This window comes from Lissotriton vulgaris, chromosome 5, assembly GCF_964263255.1.
Source record: "Lissotriton vulgaris chromosome 5, aLisVul1.2, whole genome shotgun sequence".
Lineage (NCBI taxonomy): Eukaryota > Metazoa > Chordata > Amphibia > Caudata > Salamandridae > Lissotriton > Lissotriton vulgaris.
In genome coordinates, this window is record NC_141693.1 from 672,883 (window position 1) to 698,415 (window position 25,533).

Below are 25,533 nucleotides of genomic sequence, written 5' to 3' on the forward strand. Positions count from 1 at the left end.
ATGGGTTCTCGAACAAGGAACTCAAACAAAACTATAGGGGTATCACGAACGACTCTCTCACCCCCCTTGTACCTCAGACCACCACTTTAGCTGCAAAGGATGCCAGCGAAGCTGCGCTGGAGTTTGCAAACTCTATCTCCAGAGTAGTAGATCTTCTGGCTCCTGCCTCCTATCGCTATTCAGCGAAGCGGAAACCATCAGCCCCCTGGTTTACTGAGCCTCTTAGGCTCTTAAGGCAGAGCTGTAAGACAAAGATCGAGAAAGACATAAGCTTTTGCTGGTAGACTACAAGACAAGGGTCATCAAAGAAAAACAGGCTGACTTTTCTAAGCTCACAACGTCCCTTACCTCCTCTAGGGATTTATTTAATATCGTTGACACTCTGTGCTCCCTACAAACTCCTGATCCCATCACAGGTTCCCAAGAGCTGTGCGACAGGATCGCGCAGTTCTTCCATAATAAAATTGCAGACATCTATCTTACTCTTGAAACTCAGAGAGCCCAAATGAGCCCTCTTCCTCTCCAGACTCAACCTTCCTTAGAATGTTGGGGAAAAGTTCCCTTGAAGATCCTGTCCGACTTCCCACCCCTTACCCTTGAGCAATTAGATTCTCTTCTAAACAGAACCAGGTCAGGCTCGCCACTGGATCCCTGCCCTTTGAAGATCCTGAAAGAATGTAGGGAAACCCTGTTGCCCCCTATTTTGGAGATAATGAATTGTGCCATGACTCAGGGCATTTTCCCAGCTGTTTGGAAAAAGGCCATAGTCAAGCCGCTGCTTAAAAAGCCGACTCTGGATCCTGAAATTCTCAAAAACTTTCGACCAATATCGCTGCTGCCTGCCCCAGCTAAAATGCTTAAATTCCATCTTAATCAGCATTTGACTTTCTTTCTTGAGGTCTCTGGGTTTTTGGACCAATCTCAGCACAGCTTCAGAAAGTTCCATAGCACCGAGTCGGCTCTCACGGTAGTGGTCGACAATATTCGATCTACGGTTGACGAGGCCAGACTATTTTGATGGTCCTACTCGACCTGACTGCAGGTTTTGACACCCTATCTCCTTTGACTTTAACAGCTCGGCTAAAGGAGATAGGGGTGGAGGGCCCAGCACTGTGCCTCCTGTCCTCCTTCCTCAGCCAAAGAGAGCAGAGGGTCAAGATAGGAGAGTTCCTCTCCCCTGCTAAGCCCGTGCAATGTGGGGTCTCACAGGGGTCGGCCTTGAGTCCGACCCTTTTTAACATCTATGTGGCCCCACTTGCCAGGTTAGTAAGATCGCACGTGATGGAGGTGGTGTCATACGCCGATGACACGTAGATCATGGTGTCCCTCTCCCACTCGGTGAGTACCTCCACGCTCAGCTTCAGGAACTGCATGCAGGCAGTCTCCGAATGGATGATTTTAAATTCACTGAAGCTGAACGGAGAGAAAACCGAGGTCTTGATCTTCGGCAAAGATCAAGACATATGGTCCAGTGACTGGTGGCCCCCCTCCTTGGGAGTATGTCCTGTGCCTGTAAAATCAGCCCGTAATCTGGGCGTGCTTATTGATACGTCACTGGCCATGACGCAGCAGGTTAACCGAACTGTGTCCACTTGTTGGGGAGTCATTAAGATTCTTAGGAAAATAGCCCACTATCTCTCCCCCCAAGCCCGTAAACAGACCGTGGTTGCCCTTGTGGCATCACGGCTGGATTACTGCAATGCACTGTATGCGGAAATAAATAAGAGCCTTATTCTACGCCTTCAGACCGTTCAGAACGCGGCTGCCAAATTTGTCCTGGGCGTCCCTAACACCTCCTCTGCTACTCTCGCCAGGAAGAGTCTGCACTGGCTCCCGATCTACCTTAGGATCACTTTCAAAATTCTATGCCTGGTCTTCAGTGCTCTATCAGGTGGAGGCTCAGAAGCCATTGGCTCCCTTCTTGTCCCTTACACTCCTAGCAGAAGCCTTCGTTCTGCCTCTAAGAATCTCCTATCTGACCCTCGAACAAATAGAGTCAGATGAGGTGGAAGGGCCTTCTCCTCTATGGCCCCCAAACTGTGGAATGACCTCCCTTCCGAGTTAAAAGCACAATCCTCTATGGCCCTTTTTAAGAAAGCATTAAAAACGCGGCTCTTCATCGAGGCCTATCAGTAGCATGCTCTCTGACTGTGGACTATGTTTGGTTAGGCGCCTTGACGCCCGTTGTGCAAAGTTGCGCGTTATAAGTTGTGTTTCATTTAATTTCATTTCATTCTGGCCGGTACTGAAGCAGGCCCTGTTCCATAGGGAACTCCTGGTATAGATTTTGAAACCAGTCAGATTATTACTGGATAATATGTCCTTTCAGGCGTGGCGTGAGGGCGGTTCTGACTGGCTTGGGGATTTATATCCAGATGAGCACTTCATTTCTTTTGAAGAGGCTTCCAACACTTTTCAGATTGGCCCTGGTCACTTTCCAGATTGGCGGGCATCACGAAAGTGACTTGGCCCACTTATCCTGCGGCATATGTTGACATGTGTAGGTGGCCATAATATGATTAAACTCATGTACAAAGCAATGCGTGAGGGCACAGTGTGGCCCATTCCAAAGAGAAGTAGATTTAGCCACACCTCTCACCAACAGAGACTGGAACAGAGTTGATGTACTCACTTATAGGGTGTCCTGTAATGTATGTTTTAAGTTGACTCACTAAAACCTTTAGCATAGGTCTTACATAACGACAGACTGGAATAGAGTAAATGAACTCAATTATACAGTGTCCTGTAATGCATGTTTTAAATAAGACTCATTACAACTTTTTGCATAGGTCTTACATAACGCCATGGGGACGTCGGAAATGGAATTCTACTCTCTCAGCAGTATGCCCCAGGTGTGGAATGGATGGGGTAGATTTTATACACCTAGCCTGGCACTGCAGTGGAGTACAGAGATACTGGGCACAGGTGGTTCTGGGAATTCACAGGAAAATACACATCCCCTTTGATTCCACGGCTTCCGGACTCCTGGGTAATATTGTAAGGCGAAAGGGCAAAATAATTGTCCAATAAATTCCTGCAGTTTGCTCTGATGTTGGCCAGAAGATGTATGGCTATCACCTGGTTAGGACAGGGACTTTTATGATTGCTGGTACAGGGATGTTATGGAATGGATGGCCGCAGACTTAGCAAGAGGGACAAAAGGGCAGAGGAGGATATTGCTGTGTGGAATGACATGTGTGCCGAGGTTGAGGATATGGATATTGTTAGTGACTCAGAAGGAGAGTGATTGATTGGGTAGAAGTTATGGATACTGCATGATGGATGATTTATTTATTTATTTATTTTATTTTATTTTAATTTCTTTTATAGCGCTGGAATCAATCCCGTAAGGGTATCTTCGCGCTGAGCCAGCTATAGAGTTCTCAGTCAGTGCATCTAGGGGAATTAAGTGGACAGGAATGCTTCTCGATAAAGAAGGGTTTTTAGTGTTTTCCTGAAAGATAGATAGTTAGTAGTTGATCTAACATCAGGTGGCAAGTTGTTCCATAAGGCAGGTCCAACCGATGAAAAAGCACGGTCTCCTTGTCTGGATTTCTTTGTGACCGGAGGTTTTAGAAGCGCTTGGTTGCTTGAGCGAAGAGACCTGCTCGGCTGATATAACACCAGAGATTGAGACAGGTATTTAGGACCTACACCATAAATGCACCTATGGACCGTGCAGCAGATCTTAAAATCAATGCGCTGTCGTATAGGAAGCCAATGTAATTCCTTCAGCAAGGGTTTGGAGGGGGTTCTAGCTGGTGCGCCCATGACCAGTCTTGCTGCCGTGTTCTGGACTACCTGCAAGCGACCTATTGCATCAGCATTTGCTAGTGTCAGCAGGCCGTTGCAGTAGTCCAGACGACTGGTCACTAGAGCCTGCACAAGTGTCTTTCTGTAGGTGGCAGGGAGATACGGGAAGACACGTCTAAGTAGACCAATAGTATAAAAGCACAATCCTGCAATGTAGTTGGTGTGCTCCTTCAGGGTCAGCTTTTGATCCAACTTCACCCCGAGATTCTTTACATGATGTTTAGATGTGGGTGCAAGGCCAAGATCTACCGGCCACCAGTCAGGGGACCAGAGAATGCTTGCTTTACCAAAGAGCATGACCTCAGTTTTTGTGACATTGCATTGGAGGCAGTTCGTCGCCATCCAATGTGACACCGCCCTCATACCCTCAGCAAAATTCTCTTTGACTCTAGAGTCAAGGGAATTAAAAGGGTAGAGGAGCTGGGTGTCGTCAGCGTAGGAGACCGGTGTGAACCCATACTTCCGCACAATCTCAGCAAGGGGGGCCACGTATACATTAAACAATGTTGGGCTAAGACACGAGCCCTGTGGCACCCCCTTTGTGAGCCCCCTAGAGGTGGATCGGAAGGGGCCCAGGCTGACAGATTGTGACCTCCCGGAAAGGAAACTCTCCAACCATGATAGTGCAGGGCCTCCGATTCCTACTCCTTGCAAACGGCTGAGAAGGATGTTATGATCCACGGTATCGAAGGCTGCAGACAGGTCCAACAGCACTAGAATCATGGAGCCACCTCTATCCTGTGACATTTTGATCTGATCAGTCACAGAAAGAAGGGCTGATTCAGTGCTGTGGTTGGGCCTGAACCCAGATTGTGATTGGTCCAGGCCCCCTGTCGCTTCGATAAAACTGGAAAGAATGGTGTTTACATGCTTCTCTGCCAGTTTGCTGATGTAAGGAAGGAGAGAAATCGGACGAAGGTTGGAGAGTTCAGACCAGGGCAAGATGGAATTTTTGCGTATGGGGTTCACCACCGCTTCCTTCCAGGCTGATGGGAGCAAGCCCTCAGTGTAAGAGAGATTAAGTAATTTCTGGATGGGAGGTCCTACTATGTCAATAAGAGGGGAAATGAGTTTGGCAGGTAGCAAATCAGTGGGGGAGCCAGTCTTTACTTGATGAATAAGTATGGTCAGGCCCTCAAAAGTTATTTCTGGGATTACCCGAAGGGTCGTTACAGGGGTCAGTATAGGGGACATTTCAGGGACCTCGTTTCCCAAAGGATCTGAGACTGCAGTGATTTTTTTGTATATCCCTTCTATTTTGTCCTCAAAGAACTGAGATATATCATCACACAAGACCTGGGTGAAAGTATCTGGGCTCTCACACACCTCAGGATTAGTGAAAGTCTGAATGATTTTAAAAAGCTCTCTTGTAGAGTTACCTGCCTCTTCAATTTGGGCTGTAAGGCCTACTTTCCTGGCCTTTTTGATATTCTTATAATAGGAGCTCATTACTTCCAGATAACGGGTTTTATCTTCCTCCTTGCCTGTTCGTCTCCAAATTTTCTCTAATTTTCTGCATCCCTGCTTTTCAGTTTTTAGGGCCTCGGTGTACCAAGCTTCCCTTTTGGCCATGGTAGGTTTTTTTACGTTTTTCTGAGGGGCAAGAGTGTCAATAGCCATCGTCAGGGTGGAATTAAACTTAGAGAGAGCAGTATTGATATTGTCAGAGTTGGAGAGTGTTGGCTGTTCCCATGTTAGCATGAGTTTAGCAGAAGTTATTTTATGCCAGGGTCTGCGTTTAATATGCTGGGAATGCGAGCGATTCATAGGATTAGTAAGGTGGGTGAAGGAGAAATTAATCAATTTATGGCTGCTAGAGGAATGTATGGGGTGTGCACAGTTCGCCTCACAAGAGCTTGGTTAGAAAATCTTTTTTATTGATGTTTTGCTTTATTAAACTGAATCTCCTGGGATAAAATGTGATGCATTAATTTCTCTACCTCTCTTAATGTGCTGTATTATTGAATGTTTTGTAAATATAAATATAATAACAATAAAAAAGGACACTCCTTTGTGGTGCTACACCAGATGACCCCCTAATGGTTTGTCTACCCCAGCAGTTAGGGCAGTATCATGAATCCGGCTCAGGGTCAACTACCCCACAAATCAAATGCACACTAAATTCATGTTTTCCAAGGCCTGTACCCATAGTGGTATATTGGGTAATGCGTTCAGCCTCTCACTCTCCTCCTAAGTGTATCCAGCGGCCCTGCCATCCTCTGCCGGCGGGGGCCTGTGGTGAGCCTGGTGTTTCAAGGGCAACTGAGGAGGCCAGATGCAGGCCCGGATTCTATACATGTGGCCGTCAAGCTCAGTAAGCAGTGACCCTGGAGCTGCAGCTCCATCAGGTCACAGAACAGAGCTAGCCCTCACCGGGCTATTTCTCTGACTCGGGTACAGGAACCAACCAGGCCGGTGCAGTCCAGGGACAAACAGTCATTCTGTACTTATTCCCGCCTCCCCTCCCACAAGGGTCTAAAATATACACCACGCTGCCAGTACACTGGAGAGAGAGCACAACATGAACTGCTTTTAGAAAAAAATATGTAAGGGGTGAGGGAAAGTCTATTGCTACCGGCCACACCTCTACACCCCAGAGGAATCCATAGTCTTTTTGCCCCACTAGGGCCCTAATCAAGTGCTTTAAAACTATACTTCTCTAAAGGTGTGCACAAGACCACTCCCCTTATACCCTCACAGGAGCCTATAGTTGTCTTCCCTCTTTTACTCTTAACCAGCTCTAATTCGCTTTCAGTTTCCAGGAGAGATAGCTGCAGTATTTGGACCTGGGGTCAGGCGGCACATTGGGAACCTAAGCATTTCATAAAATTAGACAACCAGTGAAATGTAGGGTAATATGGGTTTAATGGATAGCATAACGTTTTAGCTACCCACAATGTCCTGCAAACATCATAACTATACCTAAGCAAAAACATTTCCATCTTAGTTTCTATAGAGGGTGGCTGCAGTATGGGATCATGGTCCACCCACAGAATCGAATCTAGTACAGATGTGTGGATTCTTTTCTTATAGGGCTAAGTGATGCTAAAGCTGGTGGAATATAAGGAGATGGGGCTTTGAAAAAAAGACAGTGACCATCTCGTACAACAGCAATCACTACCTGTCACATGTAATATTTTGCCACTCATAGATACTGATGCGCACACCCCCCCACCGAAGTGGAGTGCAGCGTAGAGTGGACAAGAGGGTAACTGTCTTGAATTGGATGGCGGAAGTCCAGATGGATTTGCCAAACGATGGCGGTAGTTAGACTTGGAGTCCCATTGCTGATGGCATGACTTCCTATATTGCTGCTGCTGTTGGTGGTGCTGATCGTATGGCCAATGAGGGGATTGAACCCTCTATTATAATAACTGCAGTCTTTGTAGCAGTAACTTCTTCTGTAAACTCTCCTATGCTCTTCCAAAGCCACCAGTTTCAGGGTCTCCACTACTTTCGTAATCCGGAGCATCTGTACCTCTAAATGCTGATCAAAGTGAAGATTGTCAGTGAATGGCAAGTTCAAAATCTTGAACTAGGCATTAGGCTTCAGAGATATTAAACACAGCAAGGATTATCTTTGCAGTGTACTTCTATGACACAAGCCTGAAACTGTCAATTCTGCTGAGTCTATGAATGCTACGCACAGATGACCTGGATACAAAACAACAAACCTTACTGTACAACCTCTTGAAAATCTTGTTTGATCTTTGAGACACTCAACAGCAAATTTCTTTATGGTTTACCACAGGGAATGGTCATATCTATCTAGGGGAGCAATAGCACTTGTAGCATTAAGTGATGCAAAGGGAGTTCCACAGTGCTTATTACCACAGGTCTCCTTTCTTTGTTGCTCACTCTCTCTCCAGAGATGCAGATGTCTCTGGTGTTGAATGCTGCTGCTTAAGAACCACACACACAATGATCAAGTCCAGTTTTAATTCGATATGTAGGAAGGCTGGATCTTATTTCAGAGCCTTACATTTCTTTAGCAGGAAAGGAGCAGTGGCCTATACTATGGTTGGAGTGAGAAATCTTTCTACTGCCATTTTCAGACCTCGAGATTTGAGGCTAAAGGTAGACAAGGCCTAGGAGTCGCTCTGGCTGAGCCGCCTACATAATGAGAGATACCCCCGTATGAGGTGCTTTTTAATGGGATATTAGGTGTGGATGTTCCTCTTGCTAATACTGATGATGTCCTTGACTGGAGACATTATAGATGGCGAGCCAGTAACTGATGTGGGAGTGTAAGATAAACCAGAATACAATCAGCTGTGGATCTGTCAGGAAATGAAGGAGGAGTTCTCTAGCGAGGTGGCACATTGTCATTAGCATCCTGAGGCAAAAGTAAACAAGGATGAGGTGCCTCCAAAGGTCTATGATCTTTTGATGGAAGAAAGATGAAGCCCCTTCCTTGGACATACTTCTGCTGACAAATGTGCTAATGTTTATATCCAGGATAAATGTCTTGACATCGAGTGCCTCTACTGCGGCCAGTATTCTTCATAGGAGACTGCGATGATGAGGGTTGAGCATCAACAATGCTTTAACGTTGATTTTTCTGAGTGGCGATGATGTTTTCTTCGATCCCTCCTTCGACTGTGAGCAGGGTGGGGCCATCCCTTTTACCGGTGCAGAGACCTGCAACGTTGAATGGGACTACTGTTTTCACGATCAGTGGTAACTCTGTTCTCCTCCTTTCTAGATTTGCTCTCCTTGGTTCATGCAATGGATGACCCATCGAGAGATGGTTGGTTTTTGCACGGCTCGACCTTTCTTGGCGCCCACATAGCCTACAAAGGGTTGATCGTCCACCCAGAATTTTTGTGTGTGATCCAAATAAAATGACAACACACGTTTTGGTTTCAGATGGTGGAGTCTCTCCTCCTCCTTTGAAAGATGCAGGGGTGGGAAGAACTTTGGCAAAGTGATGGTCAGCCCTATGTGGACAGAGGTAACCACTTTGGGTAGAAAAGAAGGTCTAGTTCGAATGACTACCTTGTCCGGATAGACAGCAAGGAAAGGAGGTTTAGAATATAGAGCCTGAAGCGCACTAACCCTGCGAGCAGAGGTGATGGCAACCAGAAAGGCAGTCTTTAAGGTCAAGAGTCTCCTAGGACAATTATGTAGTTGCTCGAAAGGAGCACACATAAGGTAAGTTAAGACCAGATTCAAGTCTCACTGGGGCATTACGTAAGGAATAGGAGGAAAGAGGTGAGTAATGCCCTTAAGAAACCTATTTACAATAGGGGACTTCAAAAGAGAAGGCTGATCAGGAAGGTGAAGAAAGGCCGAAATGGCCAAAAGATAGCATTTCAAGGTGCCCAGAACAGAGCCCTGCTGGGCCAAATATAGAATGAAGAGAAGAACCTCTGAAAGAGGGGCAGAAAGGGGATCCACAACCTTTGCTGCACACCTTGCCACAAATGTGTTCCATCTACAGGTATATACTGTTTTAGTAGAGGGACTCCTGGCTGCCAAGATAACATTACAGACTTTGGGAGGAAGGTTGAAGGCTATCAACTGTCACCGCTCAATCTCCATGCAAGGAGGTGGAGGATGGACAGGTTCGGGTGGAGGACTGTCCCCGGCTGCTGTGACAGAAAATCCTCCCGAAGAGGCTGTGTGTTCGGATGATCGATGGCCATTTTCAAGAGCTCGGGATACCAGACTCTTAGTGCCCAGTCTGGAACCACAAGACTGACTTGGGCCTGGGCGCGTGTGATCTTGTTCAGCACTTTGGGCAGAAGTGATGGAGGCGAAAGGCATATAGAAGACCTCAATTCCACTCGTGACAAAAAGCGGCGCCAAGCGAGTGCCGCCTTGGAAATTCCAATGTGCAGAACTGCTGACATCGTGTGTTCCCTTCGGTGGCGAACATATCTAACCAAGGCTCTCCCCACTGCTTAAGAGACCTTGCACCACCTCTGAGTGAAGAGGCCATTTCTAATCCAACCTGCACCGCTGGCTGAGTTCGTCCGCCCTGGCGTTCAGAGAACCTGCCAGGCGTTGAACCACCAGGGATATGCCCTAATGTTTCAGCCATGTCCAAAGGCAAAGAGCCTCTTGACATAGGGTCCAGTACCCACCCTGTTTGTTGCAGTACTATATGACAGAGGTGTTGTCCGTGAACAACTGCACTACACTTCCTCTGAGAGAATGAAGGAATGTCTTTGGTGCAAGGTGAATCGAAGCTCCAGAAGGTTGATGTGGAGCCTGGACTCCGCCAGAGACCATAAGGCCTCTCCCATGTGGCCGCCCCATCCTAGGATTGACGCATCTGTCAACACTGTAAACTCTGGGGAAGGGAGGGAAGGGAAGGGAAGGGAAGGGAAGGGAGAGGGATCAGCCTTTGACCCAATCCTGATCCGTTAGCCACCACTGCAATTGGTGTGCAGTGCCAGCTGAGATCTGGACGCAATAGGAAAGATTCCCCATATGAGGCGCCCACTGGAACTTCAAGTCCCACTGCAGAGCCCGCATATGTCACCTGACATGATCCACCAGGATGCAGGAGGCCATGAGGCCCAGCAGCCTCAGGGTAATTTTCACCGAAATCCGGGATAGAGGCTGAAACATCTGTATCATAGCCTGAATATCCTGGTCTTGCTGCTCAGGAGGATAAGCCTGAACTGCGCTGTATCCAGAACCACTCTGATGAAAGGAGCTTCTGAGAGGGAATCAGATGTGAGTTTGCCCAGCTGATAGTGAACCCCAGCGAGTGCAGGAGACCCGCCGTAGTCTGGAGATGGGAGACGACAGCCTGGGGCGAATTCGCCTTCAACAGCCAGTCATCAAACTAGGAGAAGACTGGAACCCCTGATCTGTGCAGATGAGCTGCGACAACCGCCATCACTTTCGTGAACACCTGAGGGGCGCTGGTATGGCCAAAGGGGAGCACGGCAACCTGAAAATGCTTGTGGCCTACTGTGACCCGTAGCTAACGCCTGTGGGCTGGCAGGACTGGGATGTGGAAGTAAGCAGCCTGCAAGTCCAACGCTACCATCCAGACTCCAGGGTCGAGGGCAGACAGGACCTGAGCTAATGTCAACATTTTGAACTACTCCTTCCGTAGGAAGCGGTCGACGTCCCTGAGATCCAAGATAGAACGCAGGCCTTTGTCCTTCTTTAGTACCAGGAAGTAGTAGGAATAACAACCACAACCTACTTCTGGCACAGGGACTCGATCGATAGCTCCCTTGGCCAAGAGAGCCGTAACTTCCTGACACATGAGGGCGAAGTGATCCTCTGACATGCGATGGAGTGTTGGTGGCATGGAGGGAGGTGTAGTTTAGAAGGGGAGGGAGTTGCCCCTTCGGACTATCTGCAAAACCCACCTGTCCAATGTGATGTTGTGCCTGTTGGGCGAGGTGATGGCGGATCGTACCGCCCACTGGCAACTGGTGGCCCTGAAAAGTCAGACTAGAAAGGTTTGGAGGCAGCTGCAGGGTCAGGGGGCGCATTGGTGGACTGACCCGCCCTTTTGCCCCCGGACCCATGACGCTGGGTCCCACGTCCCTGGCAGCACAGAGACTGGGTGGCTTTTGCGGCCCAGTGGTTCTGGGTGGAATGGGGTGAGGCACCCCTTCAGAGGCCACGAAAGGGATAAAAGGCAGACTTCATGGGGCGAGAAGTAGCTGCAAGGCCCAAGGACCTAGTCGTAGCCCTAGAGTGCTTGAAGAGCTCGAGCAGGTTGTCCGCCTTGTCACCAAAAAGGCGGCCAAAAGCGGTACAAAAGGGGGTGGTGATGGACGGAGCATCTGAATCAAACACTCACACCCAGTCAAAAGATCTGGGTTTAATCCATCACCGTTCTTTAGCCCACTCTGCCACCCCAGTTCAGACATGGTTATATGCAAATCAGTCTGACCCTCTGCCTCATGGGAACACCACCCCCTTTTGTACCGCTTTTGGCCACCATAAGTGTGGCAGGGTATGCTCAGACGTGAGTCCCTAGCTCACTTTGCCACTGGATTCAAGCAAGCCGGGCTGAAGACGGCTGGAATGCCAGAAACCGGTCCTCAGAAGCTTGTTTCCGGTCCAGGGAAGACATGGCTTGGCAGTTCGGGCTGGACTGTTCCCATGAGGCACAGGGTCAGACGGATTTGCATATAGCCATGTCTGAACTGGCGTGGCAGAGTGGGCTAAAGAACGGTGATGGATTAAACCCAGATCGTTTGACTGGGTGTGAGTGTTTGATTGATTCAGATGCTCCCATCCATCACCACCCCCTTTTGTACCCACACTGAATGTGTGTCACGGCCCAAGAGAAATGCGGTGTTCACTGACCTCAAGTCCATAACTGGCGGAAGAAAACATCTTCTTCCCAAGATGGTTCAGCTTCTTGGATACCCTATCTTGAGGAACTGTAGTTAAAGCGCTTCCTTTAGAAGATTAGGTTTGGCCCACCAAGCTCTTTGGGGTAGGGTGTTTGGAGAGGAAAAGTGGGTCGCCATGTGCCAGGCAGTGGCGTTTGGCGATCATCCTATTCACAGGAACCCCTGTGCTGGGCTTTGACCAGGAGCCCAGAGGACGTCAGTAAGGGCCTCACTGAAAGGCAGCAAGAGCCCAGAAGAGGCTGCTGCCGGCTGAAGCACCTCAGCCAGGTGGTTAGTCCTGACCGCCACCGTAGGAAGCTCAATGCATCAGCCGCCCTACTCAACACCACAGCATAGGAAGCTCCCTCCTCCGTAGCCACGGTAGGGGGAGAAAGCATACCAAGGTCTGGGGAAGTATTCAAACCACTGGCAACACCCAATTCCTTCTCTCCAGTCTGGCTCTTCAAGCTGGTCTGCCAGAGGCTCAACAGACCCCTCCCAGTCCTCCTCACCCTCCTCTGGCTGCCACTCAGGGCGATAAGGAATGCAGGGGAAGAACAGCAGTACAAAAGTACCCTCTAGTGCCGGTCTGGCTATGTGCCAAGTGAAAAGGGGGTGTGATGAACAGTGTCTGAATTAAGCAGACCACTCTTACCCGGTCCAAAGATCAGGGCTTGATCCATCACCGTTATATATCTCACTGCACCATCCCAGCTCAGAACCTGGCTATATGCAAATCAGTCTGTCCCTGGCCCAGTGCATCATGGGAACAGGGCAGACTAAACTACCAAGCCAATTCTTCACCAGAAAGGAGACAAGCTACCGGGGACCGGTTTCTGGCATTTCAGCCGTCTTCGGCCCGGCTTGCTTGAATCCTGATGGTGCAGTGAGAAAGGGACTCATGTCTGAGTATACCCTGCCACACCTATAGTGGCCAAAAACGATTAAGAAAAGGGGGTGGTGATGAACAGAGTGTCTGAATTAAGCAGACCACTCTTACCCGGTCCAAAGATCAGGGCTTGATCCATCACCGTTATTTATCTCACTGCACCATCCCAGCTCAGAACCTGGCTATATGCAAATCAGTCTGTCCCTGGCCCAGTGCATCATGGGAACAGGGCAGACTAAACTACCAAGCCAATTCTTCACCAGAAAGGAGACAAGCTACCGGGGACTGGTTTCTGGCATTTCAGCCGTCTTCGGCCCGGCTTGCTTGAATCCTGATGGTGCAGTGAGAAAGGGACTCATGTCTGAGTATACCCTGCCACACCTATAGTGGCCAAAAACGATTAAGAAAAGGGGGTGGTGATGAACAGAGTGTCTGAATTAAGCAGACCACTCTTACCCGGTCCAAAGATCAGGGCTTGATCCATCACCGTTATTTATCTCACTGCACCATCCCAGCTCAGAACCTGGCTATATGCAAATCAGTCTGTCCCTGGCCCAGTGCATCATGGGAACAGGGCAGACTAAACTACCAAGCCAATTCTTCACCAGAAAGGAGACAAGCTACCGGGGACCGGTTTCTGGCATTTCAGCCGTCTTCGGCCCGGCTTGCTTGAATCCTGATGGTGCAGTGAGAAATGGACTCATGTCTGAGTATACCCTGCCACACCTATAGTGGCCAAAAACGATTAAGAAAAGGGGGTGGTGATGAACAGAGTGTCTGAATTAAGCAGACCACTCTTACCCGGTCCAAAGATCAGGGCTTGATCCATCACCGTTATTTATCTCACTGCACCATCCCAGCTCAGAACCTGGCTATATGCAAATCAGTCTGTCCCTGGCCCAGTGCATCATGGGAACAGGGCAGACTAAACTACCAAGCCAATTCTTCACCAGAAAGGAGACAAGCTACCGGGGACCGGTTTCTGGCATTTCAGCCGTCTTCGGCCCGGCTTGCTTGAATCCTGATGGTGCAGTGAGAAAGGGACTCATGTCTGAGTATACCCTGCCACACCTATAGTGGCCAAAAATGATTAAGAAAAGGGGGTGGTGATGAACAGAGTGTCTGAATTAAGCAGACCACTCTTACCCGGTCCAAAGATCAGGGCTTGATCCATCACCGTTATTTATCTCACTGCACCATCCCAGCTCAGAACCTGGCTATATGCAAATCAGTCTGTCCCTGGCCCAGTGCATCATGGGAACAGGGCAGACTAAACTACCAAGCCAATTCTTCACCAGAAAGGAGACAAGCTACCAGGGACCGGTTTCTGGCATTTCAGCCGTCTTCGGCCCGGCTTGCTTGAATCCTGATGGTGCAGTGAGAAAGGGACTCATGTCTGAGTATACCCTGCCACACCTATAGTGGCCAAAAACGATTAAGAAAAGGGGGTGGTGATGAACAGAGTGTCTGAATTAAGCAGACCACTCTTACCCGGTCCAAAGATCAGGGCTTGATCCATCACCGTTATTTATCTCACTGCACCATCCCAGCTCAGAACCTGGCTATATGCAAATCAGTCTGTCCCTGGCCCAGTGCATCATGGGAACAGGGCAGACTAAACTACCAAGCCAATTCTTCACCAGAAAGGAGACAAGCTACCGGGGACCGGTTTCTGGCATTTCAGCCGTCTTCGGCCCGGCTTGTGCCAAGTGAAGCAGGAGGCCGGGTCGACACCGGCCGGGGATGCAACTGTCGTCAGAGGCGTCTTCAGAGGGATCGGTGCCGGGGACGGTACCATGAGGTCAACCGGCACAGATCGGACCCAGGCCTGGATTCTAGGGGGCCCTGCGGCGCTGAGGCCAGAGCTGCCAGCATTGAAGGCCTAGTGCTCCCAGTCGAGTCTGAGGGGCCCAAAGACGCACCAGCCGAGTCGGGCTGCCCAAAGATGGAATGGAGGGCTTCGTAAAATGCATGAAGTTGGACAGGGGACGCTCTGGATCCCGGGAAGGGAGGGAAGTTCAGAGCCTTCCAGCAGGCTTCGATGGCAGAGCCGGAGTACGACGACCCTCCATGTCCCGCCGGTCGACTGACAGGGAGAAGGCGAAGAGAGACGATACTTCTTCGCCTTCTTCTGGAGCTTCGACTTACCTGATGACAAAGACTGTGATGACGAATGATGGTGGTGGTTCCACAACCAGTCCCACGACCTTCCTCTTGACCGGGACCTCGAGGGGTGCCTCAAGAAGCTTTCGGGCCCGCTCCCGCAAAGACTTCGGGTAGTGGTCACGCTCCAAGCACCAGAGGCACACGAGTTGCAGATCCGTGACATACATCAGCTTGTGACACAAGGCTTGAAGCCAGTCTGATGATGGGACATTCCTACCTGCACCAGGAGTCGAACGACTCGAAAAAGATGTCGACAAAAGTCGGAAATGTTTTTGTCAAAAAGTGACTAAGGTTACCACTCTCTCCGGATCTGTGCTGGCTTGCGTGGAAAAAGAAAGAACTGAAGTCAGCGCACAGGGGCGGCATCTAAGTAGACAGCGCAACATCATCCCAGCGATCACGATGCAGACGATGAGCACGGAGTCGACCGACGCTACCCACTGACGCGCAAGGGTACTGCTGTCAAAAATAATTCCGGATAAAGTTTGACGCCTGGGGGTAATTCTAAGGTAAGGAATCTATAAGTAATAGTCTCTTTCAGATGTACAGCATTAGCAAGATGATGTGCAGTGTGGCCAAAAGGTTAAATAAATAAATATAAATTGGTGACCACATGGTTAGTTACAATATTTTGTAGGAGCACGCCTGCTTACGAAATGACATGGATACAAAGTTTTTTCCCCCTTATATTTACCGATTTGAGACGGATCGGTACATTTAAAACAAGCATTGGAAATGCAATAGGGCTCGCATTAGGAAAGTTTGAGCTATTGGTCTTATAAATGATATTTTTTTTATTCATGTGTTATTTTTAAAAAAAGCTAAATTAATAGCTTTGTCATTTACAATGCCAATAGTTATAACTTTCGCAAATGTGACACCTATAGCATTTGTAATGCAACATGTTTTGTATTTACGTGACTTAGATGTATTGACATTACAAATAACAATGGCTTTTAATTTTTTAAAATAATTAATACTTAAATAATTTATTTAATTTGTAATGGCAATAGCATAAACTTTTGTAAATAACTTTTGTGAAGATTATGTTCAGTGTTTTTTATTGTGAAGAAAATCCAAGAACAGAAGTGAAATATTAACGAGAAGGAGATTTGTTGAAATTGATAGGAGTGACTCAATAAAACGAGAGGGGTCCACCAACCCAAAGGGACAGGACACCAAGAAGACGCTTAAGTCTGAGAAAGATTCCCTTTGGGGTATTCTCTAGTCATACAATATGTCCAATCTTACCTCAGTATTCAACAACTCTACAACACACTCATTGGGTCAGTACCAACAACACCAGAAAATCAATAATTAAACAGAAATTATTTTCCATGAGGAAAAAACATATTTTTATTATTATTACACTTGTTCATATAAAATCATATAAAATTATATATTAAAAAAATCTTGCTAAAAATAGCACAACAATATACACATTAAAAACATCTGTAAACACCAAGTCACAAAATACACAAAAATTAATAGCAATCTTCACAATAGTATAGCATCGGTCACTTATGTAAGAAGATAATGTACAGATACAGATAACCATGGTCAATTGGTGATATAGCCTGAGTAGTTTATACGCATATAATTTATGAAATATAGATTAGTATAAATGGATTCTAATAAATGCGGTTTTGTGACTTATGGAATAGACTAAAATGCAGAAACATATAAGCTATACTTGTAGCAATAATATTGATAAATGGAATAGACATAATGGGACCAATAGCAACCATATAACAAATAAAAAATATCTTTGTGATTGAATAGATAACATAAATCATGTTGGCGTAATCTTAGTGATTTGACATATTTTGAGTGATGCATCCACGCAGGTGCTCTGGATAGAATGAATAATTATCTTAGTATTCTTATCAACCAATAAACGTAGGGCGCAGTGGTTCTTTCTGATAGTGATAATAATACTTTGATTAATGCACTGTGTTTCAGCATAATAAATTCTTGAGACTTAATTACCAATCTATAATGGCGGTGCATTCACTAAAATAGTTTAGGTTAGTCCATTCATGATGTTGTTGAGATCATCGGCTAGAACGTTATTAATAATAATTAATTAAAGTTTTTTTTTAAATAAAGATAATATTTACCAATTTTAGCGTAATGCATCCCCGATAGTGATAATATTTAAATTAATGTACTTAGGCATTTTACCAACAAATGCTTTCGAGATTGAAATACCAATCCAAAATAGTGGCTAATTGGTAACCATAAGTTTAGGTTAATGCATCAATATTGTTGCTGATATCACCGCTAATACTATCCTCATCTAATCAAAATAAACAACAAATATTTTAAATAGTTATTTTGACATTTATAATCGTCTTCACAATACTTTCATTTCGCAATTGTAATTCGGGTAACACGAGAATACGGGATAAACAACACCACTCTAAAATGGCGGCGGAAGTTTTATAACAAATTTAGCAGTGTCCGTTGTTCACGTTGTATAAAACCCGCTGACGACGGAGTGTGTTTCTGCCAATTAACAATCGTATTTAAGGGCCCAGGAGTCCGTGACGTTTGCATACATCGGTTGGTGGATGACCCAGGAGATTCTTTAATCCCGGTAAGCTCGAAGGAGATAGAATGGCATGATAGTAGTTGGCCGTGAGGCTGGGCGCTGTATTTGAAAACTGTAGAAACTTTTTTTAAGATTAGAAGGGCTCTTTCTATCAACAATATCAGTCTAGCACGCAGTGGCCAGCATGTATTTCGTGACCCTGCAGCAGGTCACATGTGTCAATCATTTAGAGTTAGGGTAGATCAAAACTCGGCGCACTTTAAAGGGGCTAACATATGGGTGTTAAATTTCAACACTAGTGAGCATAAATTGTGGCTGAACATAGTTTGCAGTACGAACACAAACAATGGAGTGTACACCCGCAGATTAGGTAAATGTAGCGCCCTAGCACAACGCACACGACAACAGCAGCATAATATGGGGAGGAGAAATGCCGGCCTGAGGCAGAGCACACGCTGAGAAGCTTGTAGGAGGGGGGCTGGGCTGCCTTTGATGTGGTAATGCGAGGCAGGCAGGCGGCATTGTGCACGCGCTTTTTAGGGCTTGCGCTTGCGCAATGACCTAAAAAGCACATGCACTGCGTGGAATCGCCAGTGGAATCGTGCTTGGTTAAAAGCTGTTTAAGCCCCTATAGAGCTTCGACAGCTGTGCGCATGCGCACAGCAGGCGAGCCCTAAAAAGCTGAATCTGAAGTGGAGTGAAAGCACTTTTTATGGTTGCAGGGTCTGCAGCATTTTGCTGCCCAGCACTCTAAAAAACTTTTTAACTACAGATCTTTTTAGGTTTCGCCTGGCGTCCACTGCGCAGCAGTGTTCGCGCAGGCGAAATCTTATGTTAGACAGTGTGGGGCTTTGTCCCGCCTCTCTCTTCTATTGGTTAGCTCCATAAATGGAAGCTAGCCATTGGAAGTGAGATATGTCAATCTTCGCGGGAGCAGATTCGTGGGCGTTCCGCTGTTTTTTTCGGTCTCTGCCCCTTTGCGATCGTCATTGCGGTGGTGGGCGGTGTTTTTTTTTTTTTAAAGCTTTGTTTTGGCCATTTTGAAAGTGTTTGCAGGGGTGGGCTGCACGATTTCAGTTTCCTGGCTTTGCTAGTATGTCTATCCCGCCCCCCCCTCCCGCTGTCTAGTGTTTTTGCAGACTGATTTCTGCCACCGACCACAAAACACTGCTCTAAGCTCAATCGAGTTAATCTTGAGCTCATTACATTTTCGAGGGAAAGCTTTTTATTTAACTGCACAAACCGTGTGCCGCTACCTCCGACAGAATGCGCGAGCCCTGTGAGCACAGCTACTGGCGAGGGTTAAAGCTTTCTGTGTCCTCAATCACCCTCGGATTCCAGTCAGACTTCCTACGGCGTCTCGCATAGGCATACATTCCACATGTAGCGCCACTCCCAGTTATGGACAATGAATTCCTAACTACCAGTCCGCCCCATCTCGCACAGCACACTGCCATTCCCGACGCAGGAAACAGGCACTCACAAGATAACGTTGTACCACAGATTGCAGAATGTGAAATATGAACATCTTGCTCACGACGCAACTACATTTATGATTCTCCATGCCTGGCGCGTTTGTCACGACCCTTCAAGTTAAATATTACCTCACTCAGCATGCACGTTTTACACCGACCTAGTTTGACTATCCGCCCATACTCCTGTTTACAACGGTCCATCTGCAGCCGTGGGCAGCTGAATCGGAATGGGAATAATGTTCTGACCATTTTGAGCCCTGGAGCGGAGGGCGAGCGACCCTACGGAAGCCGGAGGCGTATTGCGACGGCAAGATGGCGGCTGCCGTACTTGTGCTGTTTGGCTGGAGCTGCTAGGAACCTGTGTTGCAAGTGCAGGCTGGGAACCCCCCCCCCCGCATCCTGTGCCGGGTGTGATTGATGCTGAAGGCAAGAGGGAGTTGCGGTCGAGTTGGAGCTGCCAGGCCTGGATCGGGGGTACGAGATTGCATGAAGATACAAGCTGAGGTGAGCAGTGGCTTTGAGGGGTGAGATAGCGTAGGAGCTGGTATGTGGGCGTGGAGGGCCCTGATTGTGTTTGCAGTCCGCCTGGCGTGCCGGCGAGGAACAACTGTATGTACCATCCCTAGGGGTGAGTGATCCGACAGCTAAAAGGGCCTGTGAGCTCTGAAAGTACTTGTGGTGGCTTATCTCCCCCCGGCGGTCATAGCTGGGCGTGCGGTCTAAGTGTGGAGTGGGCTAAGGAACTGCTTTTGGCGGCCACACGAGCACCTCGTTGACTGCAGTGAATAAATAGCATATAAAAAGCCCGGGCCTACGTGAGGTGCACCTGCCAGCAGGGGGAGTCTGGAGCTGGTGACTGCGGCGGCTGCAGTGAAGGCGGGCCCCTGTGTAGCCAGCGCCAGAGGTGGTGAGTGCGGCGCGGCCTAGCACAGGTTAATGGTGGCAGAGGCGGATGCAGGCCGGGTGCGGGCAGCGTCCCATGAGCCGCAGAAAGGTGCTGGGGGGCGTGGGTGGCGCCGGAATTCACTACGTGCGGCATAACCTATATACACATTGAAAACAGACACGCTTTGCCCCTTAGATTTAACCCCTTACTCCCTCCACACACTCCCCTTTGCTGGCTCTTGGAATTATGCTCCGGGGCTCTGTGTGTGTGGCTCTGTGTGTGTGGCTCTGTGTGTGTGTGGCTCTGTGTGTGTGTGTGTCTAGCTCTGTGTGGGTGTCTGGCTCTGTGTGGGTGTCTGGCTCTGTGTGTGTGTCTGGCTCTGTGTGTGTGTCTGGCTCTGTGTGTGTGTCTGGCTCTGTGTGTGTGTCTGGCTCTGTGTGTGTGTCTGGCTCTGTGTGTGTGTCTGGCTCTGTGTGTGTCTGGCTCTGTGTGTGTGTGTGTATATTTGTGTGTGGGGCTCTGTGTGTGTGGCTGTCTGTGTGTGTGGCTGTGTGTGTGTGTGTGGCTGTGTGTGTGTGTGTGGCTGTGTGTGTGTGTGTGGCTGTGTGTGTGTGTGTGGCTGTGTCTGTGCGTGTGGCTCTGTGTGTGTGTGTGTGTGTGCAAATGCAATAGGTCTCGCATTTGCGAGAGATTAAGCTATTGGCATTGTAAATGACAATGCCATTTATTTATCTGTTTTCAAAACCAACATATAAATACAAATTTTGTAATTTACAATGCCAATAGCTCTAACTTTTGCAAAGGCGAGACCGTTGCATTGTAAATGCTTGTGCTTCTTTTTAAACTGACTCACCGAGTGGGATTGGGGAGACTGAGAAAAGTGGCACGGGCGGGTTTGGGAAGCAATGTTGAGTAGGTGGAGGAGAAAACAAAAGCAGCAAATAAATGAGCGACAGTAAAGCCAGCCAATGGTAAGCAAAGATGGCTCAGCACATTTTCAGTTAGCTTATCCTATTCTGTGGGTAATACAATTCTACAATAAAATAATGACTTGTATATATACTGTGCTTTCAGTCGCAGGCTAGGACCCGGCAGCGCAAATACTTCTCACTATTCCTCAAAAATATCTGCAGTAACCAATTAGCTATTCTACCACTAAAGAGTAATGCTTTCCAGATTACTTTAAATTGCATTTATTTATCATTTAAGGTGTGTTATATTTTACATAAAGGTGAAAGGTCACAGAATTAGTGCAGTACATGTTGCTCTCTTTAGCCAGTTTCCATTCTCTTTATTCACTTGAACTCCTAGTGATGTGTCTATCATTAGATTCGCTGAATTCACGGTGGTGTGGGGTGAGGTGGCATGTAGATTTTTCATGTTCCTAACGGTTTAAATAAAAGCAAGGTCATAGAAGGAGATGTTATGTTATGTTAATTATATTTATAGAGCGCAGGGTGACCCGAGGGTGTCCTGGCGCTGGTAGCTCAACTCTACTGAGATCAGGGTTGCAAGGAAGGTGTAGCTGAGGGATTCTATAGGTTAAATAGCCACATTTTAAGTTCCTTCCTGAATGCGAGGTGGTCAGTGGAGTGCCTCAGATTCCAAGGGAGGGCATTCCAAGCCTTGGCCGCACCTGAAATGAAACTCCCCCCCCCCCCCCCCCCCCCCATTTAGTTTTCTTAGTGGGAGGTAGTCTCACTAGTTTGTCTCCTAGTGAGCGCAAAGTTCTTTTGGGAGTGTACCATTGAAACTGGCGAGTCAAGAATTCAGGACCCTTGCCATGTAGAGCCTTGAAGACAATACATAGAGACTAACTTGCATCCGTTTACTGATAGGCAGCCAGTGTAGTCTTTTAATTTCCTTGGTGACAGATACAAATTTGGAGGTATATATAGCCGCATTTTGAAGAATCTGTAATTTGTGCCGCTCTTGGATATTCAAGTATAGCCCATTGCAATAATCCAGCTGTGATAAAATAAGGGATGAGACGACTGTTCGTAAACTGTCTTCTGGCAGGAAAGGTTTGATCTTTTTGAGCAGTTTAAGGGAGTGAATGGTGGCTGAGGTTGTGGCTTTTATATGGCCCTCAAAGGTCAGTCTATCATTCAGCATAACACCCAGATTGTTTGCCTTCCTCGTAGAATTAGGGAGGGTGCCCAGATCTGATGGCCACCAGTCCGGGATCCAGAAGTTGGCCTTATTTCCAAACAAGAGGATCTCTGTTTTGCCTGAGGTTAATTTTAGGCAATTCTGTGTCATCCAAGTTTTGACTGCTCCCATGCAGTCATGAAACTTCTTGCTCATCCCTACTTCTTGTCCCGGTAGCAGTGACACTACAATTGGTGTGTCATCTGCATATGAGGTAAGACTCATATCCATAGGGTCTGATCAGTGGTGCCAGAGGCGCCACAAACATTAAAGAGGGTAGGGCTAAGGGACGATCCCTGCGGCACTCCACACGGTAAAGAGAAAGGTTTAGAGTAGAACTTTCCTAGTGACACTGTTTGTGTTCTATCAATTAAAAAAGCTTTTAACAGCATCCATGCCTTGCCCTTGACTCCATACTCCAACAAACGGTGTAAATAGTGTTGGCAAAGTCCTCTTTAAGTGATGAGTGCAAATGTATTTCCGCTTTCAAAGCATCATAAATGTAAAATAGCCTGTTGATATATTTGACAAGTGAGAATTAGCAGATGCAAGTCAATTGCCTTATGTGAAGGGCACATGCTCTAGGGGTGACATCTCGGGAAAAAATAAGGAGGAAGGAGTGGTCTTTGTGGGATTTTCATGTGCAAATAAAGGCATGACAATGCAAAAGAAGTCTTTTTTTCAGGCGGAAAGTCCTCTGCCTCAAAACCTGTCATGCGCTGGTCAAGAAGCAGCCCCCACAGGCAAGGCAACTACAATAGCACAGGCGAGAGAAGTTCCCTTTAAAGATATCTGCAGGGCTACAATGTGGGTGCTGGAGCACACATTCAAACAATGGCCACTACTTTCAAATATGCAATACAGTGGCAAAAACTGCTTTTTCCTCTCTCTAGCTGGCTAGACGGTGACTCTATTAAAGCAAAAACCTTTCACGTAAAAAATTACCTTTACATGCACAGTACTGTTGCTATATTTTGGCAATGTTTTCAGTGTTCCCCAAATCACAAACCCTTGGTAGCGGGCATATTTTGTTTTGATTTGTTTTGCTCTTTAGCACTAAATCACTGGTGCGAAATCACTGATTTGGTGACTGTCTTTTCTGTGTCATACAGGTACCAAAGCAAACCATGCATTTGCAAAGCCCAGCCTGACCTCAGTAGGTCTCTAGGCACATCATAAAAGATGTTTGCTTTGAGCCTACTCAATCATACTCACTTTATAGGACTCCAGAGTATGAACAACTAAGTGGACCCGACGTAACACTTAAGAGTAACAATAAACTAGGAGTAACAAAACAACAAAGATCAGAGATTAGGCATTAGCTCAGCCAACACAGCTACCAGACAATGCACCGGGAAAGCAGTACACCATAAGCAGTGCTCAAGAGTACCAGCAATAATTTACTTACCAAGTGCATGGTGAGTAATGAATACAACACCTCTATGACCAAGACTACAAAACATACAGAAACAATTCACATAACAGAGCCACAAATTATCCACACTGAAAACGGCGTCTCACCTGTTTTGGAAGGAGTCCGTCAGTGAGCTGGATGTATTTGCTGATGGGTGGAATGAGGCAAACATCCTGATAGGCGTACTGCTCAAAGAGAAACAAAGATATAACCTACATGAGAAGAGTAGTGTACAAGAAAGAATAAAGAGAGAAATTATCACCATAGCTATGCTTTAGATCTTATGTCCACAGGAAATTGCACACACCTGTTGACACATTGGATGAGTTCACACTAATTTCAACACCAACTGGCCAATCTACATCTGGTTTTCTTGTCTCGAATGTGGTGCAGACTGGTCAATGCATTAATAGTTATAAAGTGCAGATGATTATTTTTGGAGGAGTGATTGAGAGAAACAAATTAGGGTAGGGATGTGAGGGCAGTGTGTGGATATTTTTTAATCCCAGGCAAATGAAATAAAATGGCCTGTAAACAGATAGACAAAAGCTCACAGATGACAGATTCAAAAGCTGGGCTCTGCCCAATCTGAAATTGATGAGAAAATACGAAACAATAAGGGACAAGATGGTTACATCTTAACCCCAGGAAAGATCAGAGCGCACCCCATAGGTGTGGAACATGCATTGAAAATGAGAAGTTCACAAAAGAAGCTGCAGATTTGGGAATACAACTTCTTCAATGCTCAAACTGCTGGGGTTAAAAAAAAACACAAGATACTGAGATGCTGCCTCTGAAGAGCGTTTACATAACAGAATTGAAGGGAAATGCAGCCAGAGGGGTAAAAGTCTTGCAGAATTTCTTTAAGAATCCAGCAACCTTCCCCGTCATGCTGGGTACTGGTGAGTTAGCTGGTTACTGGTGAGTTGCAAGCTCAAACAGGGACTATCTTGAATAAGTATAGACACCAAGCCCCTTCACAAATTGAAAAAACAAGCAAGCTAAGAAAAATGTAGTATAGCTTAGCCAACAGCTGCATCTGTTCTGGCATACAAGTCTAAACAATAATAATTGGTTAAAGTGTGAATGGAATTCAGTGTTGTGGCTTTACAAATATCATACAACCAGACAATTCCCAGCCTCTGAACCTTACAACTACAGTCTGTTTTTCCCTAGCCAAATGTGTTTTAGGCTCTCTTTTAAACACATTGTTAGCCAACTGGTTGTATAACCCAAAACAAGTACCAATGCATTTAAAGATCGAGTGATTAAGGGCAGGGTAACTTGTCCTTAGCAATCCATAAATAACAAACAAAATGTTTTCCTTATGTCATTGTTTTTTTCCATATAAAACCCAGAGACCTCTAGCAACATTTAACATATGAATTGATCTATCCACCAGAGAACGACAGTTTTTAAAGAATACCGAAGATGCACTGGACTGGTATGTATGTGGTATAACCATATCAGAAAAAAAAATCATGTAAGGTCTTGTACTGATAAGGTTTGAATATTGTGAGCACTTCGATCTGTATATGAGCTTAGAAGAAGGGGTCATCAATTTTGATAAAAACCACATTTATGAATTGTAGGAAGCTGGCTCTGTACTACACCAAAGTGAGGTATAGTGAGCACAGAGTCCAGTGGAACCCCAAAGGTAGAAAGAGGTAAAAGTAGATAGCACCTCACTCTCTACTTGTGGAAGTGTGGTCGAGCGTAAGGCAGTATCAGAGGACAGTTTTAAGCATTTGTTGTACACACTCAATCAGCAAATGATATCACACACTCAAAGACTGAACTTGGGACCAATTGGTTTTGTATAAAAATACTCTTTTAGTTATTTTATTTATTTTAGAACCAAGCAAGC

General features: G+C 46.7%; 1 protein-coding gene across 1 annotated transcript in view; it reads right to left on the bottom strand.

Moving 5' to 3' along the window:
• Positions 1 to 25,533, bottom strand: part of PHF1 (PHD finger protein 1) — a 1,060,025-nt gene that overhangs the window by 43,253 nt on the left and 991,239 nt on the right. The window contains exon 14 of the mRNA XM_086920608.1: positions 23,774 to 23,851. Within this exon, the coding sequence (XP_086776734.1) occupies positions 23,774 to 23,851 (78 nt within the window). The remainder of the gene's footprint in view (positions 1 to 23,773; positions 23,852 to 25,533) is intronic.